Genomic DNA, 11,089 nt, shown 5'->3' with positions numbered 1-11,089 from the left:
CTTTGTTCTTGTTATTTTTTGTTCTTTTAATCCATCATCTTATTATAGCAACTTCTATCAAAACTACAAACAAGAACCAGTTTATTCCAATTTCTGATAAACTCACTAAAAATATGTTTTTTCTATGGTGCCAAATTGCTCTATCCATCATCCTCTCTAAAAACTTTAGTGATCATCTCGATCTCAAAAAAATCCTCCCAAATTTACTTTCAATGTTGACAAAACAGCAAGCAAAGAGTCTTCAACTTACACAGCATGAATTCAATAGGATTATGCAATTCAAACATGACTTTAATCTTTTATGGATATCTCGTTTCAAACTCGAATTGCTAGCTGTGATCATACCCATCAAATCTAGGAAAGGCCCAACACTCATTTTGCTACGCACACCAAATCAAGAATTAAATAACTGAAGACTCAATTAAAATCCCCCAAGAAACTCACCCTCACCACTACGGAGTATCTTCTTCAAATAAAAAAAAATGTTGATCTTCTTGCAGCTGTAGGTTCACCTCTTACCGTTGATGAACATGTTGATGCAATTCTTGATGGTTTGAATTCTAACTATAAAGCTTTTCGTACATTCATTCTTGGAAGAAAAGAACCATGGAGCATTCCAGAACTTGAAGCTTTTCTCATGGCTTATGATGAAATAAACAAACAACTCAACAAAGAAGAGACCCTTTTGGTTCAGGCTATTTTACACTCAAATACACCCTTCCACACTTACACCTATCAATACTAATTCTCAATCTTCTTTCATTAATTCTTGTTTTTCTAGTTCCAATTTTGGAGGATTTGGTGGTAGACGAGGAAGAGGAGGTCGCAATTACCTTGGAGGTTACAGTTCTTTACAAAGCTCCAATCAAATTCAATGCTAACTTTGTGGCCGTCTCGGTCATGGAGTGTGATAGTGTTACTTTCACTTTGACCAAACTTTCAATAACCCAAATTCTTCCTCCCAAAAATTCCTACCTCCTCTTGCATCTACATCCTTTCATAATCATCAAGCTCTTATTGCCACTCCTTCTTCAGTGCAGGATAATGCATGGTACCCCGACTCCGCTGCATCAAATCACCTCACCCATAACAAACAAAATCTCCTTTCCAGCACTAAATATCGTGGCTCTGAACATGTTGCCATCGAAAATAGTACAGGTATTCGTATCCATCATATTGGTAACTCAACTCTTATATCCCATCTTCAAAGATTTAATTTGTTTTACTTAATTTATTGTATGTTCCTAACATTGCAAAGAATCTCATTAATGTCCAAAAATTTGCTGAAGATAATGGAGTATACTTTGAGTTTCATGCTCATCATTGTTGTTTCGTTCTTTACAAGATGATCATATTCTTTTACATGGCATTAAATCTAATGGAATCTACAAATTCCAAAATATTTGTATTCCTAAGTCTCTTACTTTATCTAAACCACAAGCCCTTTTTGTCAACATTTCTTCCTGTGACCTATGGCATAAGCGCCTTGGTCATGCTTCTTCGAAGGTCATTGTTGTAACTCTTCGAAATGCTTCAACTCCATACTCTCAACCTTCCAACCGCTCATCCTTATGTGATGCATGTTGTAAAGCCAAAAGCCACCAATTACCTCATCTATTAACACGTACACTCAACCTTTTGATCTTGTCTTTGCTAATGTGTGGGGTCCTTTTCATATTCCCTCTTCAGCTAGTTATCGATATTACTTGTCCCTTGTTGATACATATTCTGGCTTAACTTTCATTTTCTTGTTGATCAATAAATCTCAAACTTTTACTGTCTTCAAACAATATAAATCCTTTGTTGAAAATCTTATTGGTCACACAATCAAGATCCTCCAAACAGATAATGGAGGTGAGTTCACCTCTAATGCCTTCAAACATTTTCTTCTCTCTTCTGGCATCACTTTTAGACTCACATGTCCTTATTCTCATCCTCAAAATGGAAAAGTTGAGCGTAAGTATTGTCATATTACCGAACCTGGTCTAGCTATGCTAGCCAATGCCTCTTTTTCTCTCCTTTTTTGGCCTGATACCTTCATTAGTGTCACATAAGTTATCAATCGCTTACCTACTCCTTTATAAGACAACAAATCTCCCTTTGAAATTCTCTATCATCAACGACCATATTACACCTTCTTTAAGGTCTTTGGTTGTCTCTGTTATCCTTGTCTTCGATGTTACAATTGTTACAAACTTGAACATCATTTTAAACCATGTGTTTTCCTTGGATATGCCACGAATCACAAAGGTTACAAATGCTTAGTTTCTAATGGCAAACTCTATATATCTTGCCATGTCCAATTTGATGAATCCATATATCTATACCACACTATTTTTTCTCAAGAAACCATTTAGCATAAGTTCTTTACCCCAATTTTCATTCCTTTTTGTCCTTCTATTCCTATAACCTCTTTTTCTGCTCATCCACCCTCTCCTTCTTTATTATCTTGCCATCCCAAATAGATGACACTTCTCTCCCACCTACTACCTCCACTACTCATCAACAATCTCCCTCTATTCCTTCTACAGCCATTTCATCTCATGTTTCCATTATTGGCATTAAAGTTCCTTTCCCTCTACCCGTTCTTGATCTACCACAGCCTCTTAACACTTATCCCATGCAAACACGTGCTAAGTATAGCATCTCTAAACCAAAGTTTTACCACACTACTCTTACCTCATCACAAGACTCTTCACATATGATTTCTTCCTCTGTTGACCAAGCCATGTGATCTCCTAAATGGAAAAATAAAATGCTTGAGGAATATAGTGCACTACTTAAAAACAAAACTTAGGATCTTGTAGAGCTACCCCCCAAGAGCTACTATCATTGGCTGCCGTTTGATCTTCATGATCAAACAAAATCCAGATGGATCGATAAAGAAATATAAGACGTGTCTAGTTGCGAAAGGCTTCCACCAAAAGGAGGGCCTAGATTTCGACCAAGTCTTCAGTCCTGTCATTAAACCCGCAACTATTCGTGTCCTTCTTACTTTAGCTCTCTCAAAAGGTTGGCAAATTCGTTAATGTGACTCCAATAATGCCTTTTTTAATGGCACTTTAGACAAAGATGTTTACATGATTCAACCACTTGGATTCTCATTTTCATCTACTTCCTTTGTGTTTAAGCTTCATAAGGCTTTGTATGGCCTTAAACAGGCATCCCGTGTCTGATTTACTACTCTAACACAAACTTTAAGCAAATTTGGGTTCTATCACACTAAGTTAGATCACTCATTCTTCATTCGTACTAATTCATTTTCTACTACTTATATAATAGTTTATGTTGATGATATCCTTTTGACAGGCACTGATCTAGCTATAATTTCTTTATTAATTTCACAACTCAATAATGTTTTCTCACTCAAAAATTTAGGAATTTTGAATATTTTTTTGGTATTGAATTTACATTTTTAACTAATCATCATGTTGTCTTGTCTCAAACTAAGTACATTAGGAAGCTTCTTAATCAGATAGAAAAAACACAAACAAAATCCATGTCCACACCTATGACCACCAACCTAAAATTATCAAATCAGGGTGATGATATCTTCGAAGACCCAACTCTATATCATTTCATCGTTGGGGTCTTCAATATGCTATGATTACTCGACCCAAAATTGCATACTCTCTAAACAAAATAAGCCAATATATGTATCGCCCTCTTCAATCTCACTGGTTTGTAGTAAAAAGGGTATTGCGATATCTTGCGGGTTCATTATTTCATGGTTTAAAATTCTTTAACACAAATGATATGAGTTTGAATGTTTGATTGCCTATAGTAACTCTGATTGGGCTAATAATTTGGATGATAGAAAATTCACATTTAGATTTTGTGTTTACTTGGAGAGCAACTTAATTTCTTGAAGTAGCAAAAATAGGTGAAAGTGAGTCGCGACATCACGGAGGTAGAGTTTTGGAGTATTATGTCAACAATGGAGGAACTCATTTGGTTGCGCACCCTTCTTCAAGAGCTTCATGTCCCTCTCTCTCACCCTCCCGTCATCTACTGCAACAACCTCAGCACCTGTCTTTTAGCTGCAAATCCGGTACTACATGGACGCTCAAAACACTTTACCTTGGATATGTCTTTTGTTCGAGAAAGGGTCAAGAAAAAGCTTCTCTTTATAGAACACATCCATCTAATGCATAAATTATTGATGTTCTTACGAAACCGCTACCTGAAACCAGTTTTAGATTTCTGAAACCCAAACTCAGGTCCTCTCTTCTAATTCGCTCCTGAGTTTGAGGGGGATATTAAGAGATAGTTACAGTTTTTTCTTTATAGCCGTTAGAGTCTGCTTCTGTTAGTTAGAGTTTTGTAACCTTTCTTTATTCTCTCCGTACACGACTATATATATATATATGCCATGCATTATAACAAAATTGAGTTTCAAAATATTATGCAAGAATATTTTATTCATCTATTCTTCTTCTGAAAAATTTGAACATTTTTTCATTATCTTCTATAGCCTAGACTTGGTGGAGGGGGGCAGGCATAAGGAACAAGAAGAGAGGGTGGGTGAAGAAGATGCAAACGTATAGATGAATTTTGATTTTTTTTTAACTGGTCGAGATAGTAAAGAGAGTTGATAACGTGATTGAAATTACAGTAAGACAGGAATTTAACTGGTTTTTGATATATTGATTGAATGTGTAGCAATGACGAAGATGATGAACGGTTTTGTATTTAAGTGGAGGCCATGGCTACTTAATTAGTAGTTATTAGAAATTAAAGATACGAAGTTAATGTATATTAAAAAAAGATGATGAGATTTAATTATTGATAAAAATTGAATTTAAAGGATAGAAAAGCTGACAACTATGAAAGAAATAATTTAGGAATTTAATATAATTTTTAAATAAAATCAATAAAAATTACTTTTTATAGATATAATAGTTTTTTTTAATTAATTTTAAATTTTTTATAGGTAAAAAATTATTATTTATTCTGAATTTGATTGTAAAAAAAACATGGTGGAGAAGGGTAAACAATAAATAATCAGATTAGTAGTTAGTAGTTTTAGGTTGTATGCATTTATTTTAATCACGTGAAGAACTTACTTATTTGTGGCCACAAATATGGATTATTTTAGTAATATGCATAAAGCATGTGACGATGGCATAGCTTAGTGGGCCTCAGTCCTTCATTCAACTAATAAAACACATTCAATATTCTCAAGTTTCGAACTTCTGATAAAGCTCAATCAAAACCAAATCTACTTCTATTAAACTAACTCCTTTTGCACAAACCACATTCAAAATATTGCCTTGTTAGACAATTGTCGTCACAAAAATAAGAATTAAATTAATATGACATGTTAACCAATAAAATAAAAAATATTATTATCTATTATCTATAATAATAATATATAATGGAAATATAGAAAAGAGTTGGTATATAAATTATTTTTCTTAAAATATCATCTATTATATATAATTCATAAAAACTTAAATTCCCAGACCCAGGTTCTGAATCTAATGGCCAAGTAGAAGAGCTGGTGATCTGCAGTGGCGGATCTACGGGGCCTAAAGTGGCCATGGTCCCCCCAAAATTAAAAAAAAATAGTAAATAGTAATAATTAATAATATTAAATTTATTTTTATATATAATATTAAAAAAAATATATGTTACAAAATTATATAAATTAAAATAATTAAAAACTGCACTATGTATTAGATATTTGAATTAGGATTTGGATCTTCTAAAGTTTGAATTTTACTTTAGAGAGTAAAGTGTGATTTCTCACCATTGATTTCATAGGTGAGACTAATAATAAATATGAAAGAGAAACTATTCAAAGGTAAAGATCACACTTTACTCTCTAAAGTGAAATTCAAACTTTAGATGATCTAAATCCTTTGAATTATTGTTGCTCTTGTTAACAAATAGCCCATTCTAATAATTAATAAAAATGGTTCTATTATACTAGTTCAAGCCCATACTATTAATTAAAATAACACTAGTACATTTTTCAAATATTTGTTTCAAACCATCAGAGGCATCAGGGCCACTTTTCTCTCTCTTTTAGTGGTTTCCAAACTTTTGGTCTTCTACTCTTTTAATTCTAATTTTCTTTTCATACCAAAACAAGACATATGAAGAAAAACCATTGAAGAGAAGTGATCAGCAAAATATTAACCATTAAATGCACAACAAAGATTCAAAGAGATATATTTCAATTTCTTTTAAGTTAATAACAATGTCAAGTATTATTTATATTATTTATTTAAAATAATTAATTTATTTTTTTAATAACGGACAGTGTTCAAAGATTGAAGTGAGGGCAAAACTCAATAGAATTATTTTTGGGTGAGACTTGGAACAAAAAAATAATCAGGTAAATCAATAACTTTATTTTTGGTTATTATATATTTGTGTTTCTAAAATTATTTGTTATTGCTCAATAGGTTTAATATTTTTTTTAAAGAAAATAATATATATGCAATTATTTTTGTTTTTTTTGTTAGATAGTTCAAGTTAAGTTAAAAAATGTCAAAGATGAAAACAATTCACTCATTTTTCAAGAGAAAAGAGAGAATATATGATGAACAAAATTCAGCTTCAGATTCTTTGAGTAATGTTCAAAATATTATTGAGCAACCTGTGACACAACTTGTTGAGCAAGATATTCAACCCCATGCTTCCAAAATAACAAGGACTGAAATAGATCAAGTTAATATTGATACATTGATGCGTGATCCCGGAAAGCGTTCACAAATTTGGAATTATCCTATCAATCAACAAGATGAAATCCGTAGAGCATACATAAAGTTTGGACCATATCAATTTATTATGGATGAGTACCCTCTTTCTGGTTTTGAAAGTCATCCTCGTCGTTTCAAAACTCATTGGTTTAAGAGTTTTTCTTGGCTAGAATATTCGCCAGAAGTAGATGCTGTATTTTGTCTTCCATGCTATTTATTTTCTAGAAAATCAAGTCCATTCACATCAGGAGGATTTCGCAATTGGAAAAAAAATGAATAATGGAAAGGATTGTGTATTTTTATCTCATGTGGCTAAATCTCTTAATTCTCCTCATAATATTGCTGTTAAGTCTTGTAAAGATTTGCTTAATCAATTATGTCACATTGACAAAGTATTGGCTAAGCAAAGCTCACAACAAGTTTTAAGCAATAGATTGCGTCTTAAAGCCTCTATTGATACTGTCAGATGGTTAACGTTTCAAGCTTGTGCTTTTATGGGACATGACGAGAGTCATGAGTCTCAGAATCGAGAAAATTTTCTTGAAATGTTAAAATTATTAGCTTCTTACAATAAAGAAGTGGATGCAGTTGTTTTGGATAATGCTCCTCAAAATGCAATATACACATCACTTTCTATTCAAAAGGAAATTCTACATGTTTTTGCTAGAAAGGTGCAAAATAAAATTCGCAATGAGATTGGTAATGCAAAATTTTGTTTGATTGTTGATGAAGCTAGAGATGAATCTAGAAGAGAATAAATGACACTTGTTGTTAGATTTGTTGATAAGCATGGATTTGTGAAAGAAAGGCTAATAGATGTTGTTCATGTCAAAGATACTACTTCTGCTACTCTAAAACAAGAGATTTATTCTGTATTATCTTATCACAATCTCAACATTCAAAATGTTCGAGGTCAAGGGTATGACGGAGCTAGTAATATGCGTGGAGAGTGGAAAGGGTTACAAGCTTTAATTATTCAAGAATGTCCTTATGCATATTATGTTCATTGCTTTGCTCATCAATTATAGCTAGCTTTTGTTGCCGCGGCTAAAGAAGTTGTTGATATTCATGCTTTTTTCCAAAGTTTGAGTAATATTATCAATGTTGTGTGCTCTTCTTGCAAACGCAATGATGAATTACGATCTGCTTATGCAACTGAAATTTCCCATTTAGTTGCAACTAATCAAATTGAAACAGGAAGGGGAGCAAATCAAATTGGCACATTAAAAAGATCAGGAGATACTAGGTGGAGCTCTCACTTCAACTCAATTTGTAGCCTTTTATGTATGTTTGGAGCAACAACTTCAGTTCTGGAAGATTTGGCTACTAATGGATCTACATATTCTCAACGTGGTGATGCTACTTGTGCTCTTAAATCTTTATTATCATTTGGTTTTGTTTTCATTTTGCATATGATGAAAGAAATTATGGGAATTACTGATAAACTTTGTCAAGCATTGCAACAAAAATCTCAAGACATTTTGAATGCTATGCATCTGGTTTCTAGTACAAAGTCATTGATTCAACAGTTAAGAGATAGTAGTTGGGGAGCACTTTTGGAGAAAGTTAGTTCTTTATGCAATGATCATGCTATTCAGATACCTGATATGGGTGCTTCTTTTAGTGACATAATTCGGTCTCGTCGTAAAAAGGATGTTGTCACTGTTGAACACCACTATCGTGTTGACATTTTTACTAGCGTGATAGATTTTCAATTGAAAGAGCTAAATAGTAGATTTAGTGAGCAAGCAACCAAGCTCCTCATATTGAGTACATCTTTAGATCCTAAAGATGCTTTCAAGTTATTCAGTGTTTGCAACATATGCAATCTTGCAAAGAATTTCTATTCTTTAGATTTTTCTGAGCAAGAAAAGATTCAATTGGATTATGAATTACAACATTATGAACTTGATGTGGTTAAAGCTCCAAATTTTCAGAATTTGTCTACTCTTGCTGAATTGTATCAAAAATTGACAGAGACAGGAAAATCAAATATATATCCTTTAATTGATAGATTAATTCGTCTTGTTTTGACTCTTCCTGTGACAACAGCAACAACTGAACGGGCCTTTTCAACTATGAAGATTATTAAAACAAGGCTTCGAAATAAGATGGAAGATGAATTTTTAGCAGATTGTATGATTGTATATATTGAAAAAGAAATTGCTTCAAAATTCACTTCAAAGATGATAATTGATGATTTTAGTTCCATGAAGCATCACCGAGCAAGTTTAAAAATATCAAAATCTTAAAGTATGTAGTTGAACATTAACTTTTATATAATATAATTACTTTTTTGATATATATGCTATAAATTATATTTTATTAATTTTTTGTTGTATTTTATATTTAATTGACCCCTCTTATGAAATTTCTGGTTTCGTCACTGGTGATCTGGGTCTTCTTGATGGCTATTTTGTAATGTCTGATTAAGAGGGTATTATGTTCTAGTGGAAAATATAAAATATAAAATAAAAATAAAAATTACTATATAAATAATAATATCATCGTACCATATTTTGGGTCAATGATTTCTGGGCCAGATGGTGATCTCAAACGACAATAATCCAAATCATCCACCAGCCGAATTCCAAAGATGACAAATTTGTGTTCTTTTTTTATTTCCCAGGAATTTTGTTTCTATTATATATTTGTTAGCTATCACATGGGTATTACTACTAATAGGTTTAATATATAACTTTCTTGAGATTTTATAATAGCTTAGCCCTTTGATCCGAATTGGAAGAAGAAATCGTTGTTCCATACTTCCATAAATACTTTATTTTTGCCTCTTATACCAAATAACATGCTTTATTGCTTCATAATACATGTTTTTATGATTTGCGTAAGAGAATTATATTATCCTTGTTCAAATTAGACAATTATGAAAGTTATAAAAATAATATTTTAATCAGAAATATTTTCCCCTATAGCATAAATTAATATAATTTGTAATGATTTATGTCGTTTAAAGTCATTGTTAGATGAGTGCTAACAACTATTTTTAGTTTGTTGCATATCTTTATAAAACATATTTAAATATAATTGTGTTACTTTATTGGTTGTATTTCGCGATCAACGGAGTAAAATTTTAAACATAGTATATTAGATTATTACATGCCTTATATGGTGATATAGCATATCGTTGAATAGATCATCATCATCATCCTTTGTTCTTTGCTATGAACACAACCAAAGTAATTACAACTAGACTTAATTAAATAAAAAATCTCTGGGTGTCACGGGGAGAACCACACAATTTTCTGGCCTCTAGTACATGGAAGCCACTCTTATTCTTCTTAATGGAGTTTATGCTAATTAAATATTTTTCACCTACTCCGTACTAACTAATAATAATACCATATTTCCATTCATTGTAACTTGAATGCAAACAAGATTCTAGTCAATGGAAGAGGTTTCCTCTTTAAAAACAAATTAGAGTTGGATCAATGTGGAGTCCCTCTTCTATGCATTCTCGGGTGCTACTGTGCTAGTATCTATTTTATATATCAAGAAATTAAATACAACAAGTTGGAATTAATTAGTGCGTGATAAATTAAGATAATCCAGGTTATATAAATCTAATTAAAATTAGAGGCCTGCTACACATATAAGTCTTTTTTATTTACAAGTCTTACAAGTTGCTAACGGGCCTTTTAATGCGTTATTCATCCGATTCTTGTTTTCAAAGCGCTACAATGTATTATGAACGGTTCCTCTTCCTCTTCCTCTTCCTCTTCCTCTTCCTCTTTCTCTTCGTTTTTTTTTATTTTCATGGTTTCTGAAATCAAGTTTTTCCTCTTCCTCTTCTTCTTCCTCTTCCTCTTCTTCGTTTTTTTTCGATTTTATGGTTTCTGAAATCAAGCTTTGAAATCGTTTTGAATAAGAAAAAGCAGCAGAAGATGAGGAGGAGAAAGAGAAAGAGTTCTGAATTATGCAACGAATTTTGGGTGTATTTCTTAGATCCTTTGTGTGTATTTTCGTAATCCTTTGGGTGTATTTCTGTAATCCTTTTGAAGATAATGGAACTTCAGAAATACACCCAAACGATTACAAAAATACACCTAAAGGATTACAGAAATACACCCAAACGGTTACAGAAATTCACCCAAACGATTATAGGAATACACCCAAAGGATTTAAGAAAATACACCCAAAATTCGTTGAAGTACATCTTATGTATAATCAGAACTCTTTCTCTTTCTCCTCCTCATCTTCTGCTGCTTCTTCTTCTTCCATAAAGATTTTACCATGAAAAAAAAAACGAAAAAACAGAAAGAAGAGCACGTAAATGAAGAAGAAGAAGAGGAAGACAAGGAAGAAGAATGTGCATAAACGAAAGAAAAGGAGAAGAAGAAGAGTAAGAAGAAGAAGAACGT

The 11,089-nt window shown here is 32.3% G+C and overlaps 1 protein-coding gene across 1 annotated transcript; it reads left to right on the top strand.

The window, feature by feature from the left end:
• The first annotated feature begins 7,468 nt into the window (after positions 1 to 7,468).
• LOC112780114 (uncharacterized) lies at positions 7,469 to 9,863 on the top strand. Its single transcript, XM_025824456.1, has 3 exons — positions 7,469 to 7,582; positions 7,739 to 8,521; positions 9,849 to 9,863. The coding sequence occupies exons 1-3, from the start codon at positions 7,469 to 7,471 to the stop codon at positions 9,861 to 9,863; spliced, it is 912 nt and encodes a 303-aa protein (XP_025680241.1).
• The last annotated feature ends 1,226 nt before the right edge of the window (positions 9,864 to 11,089 follow it).

This window comes from Arachis hypogaea, chromosome 3 (genome assembly GCF_003086295.3).
Source record: "Arachis hypogaea cultivar Tifrunner chromosome 3, arahy.Tifrunner.gnm2.J5K5, whole genome shotgun sequence".
Lineage (NCBI taxonomy): Eukaryota > Viridiplantae > Streptophyta > Magnoliopsida > Fabales > Fabaceae > Arachis > Arachis hypogaea.
This window is presented reverse-complemented; position numbering and strand designations above follow the sequence as displayed.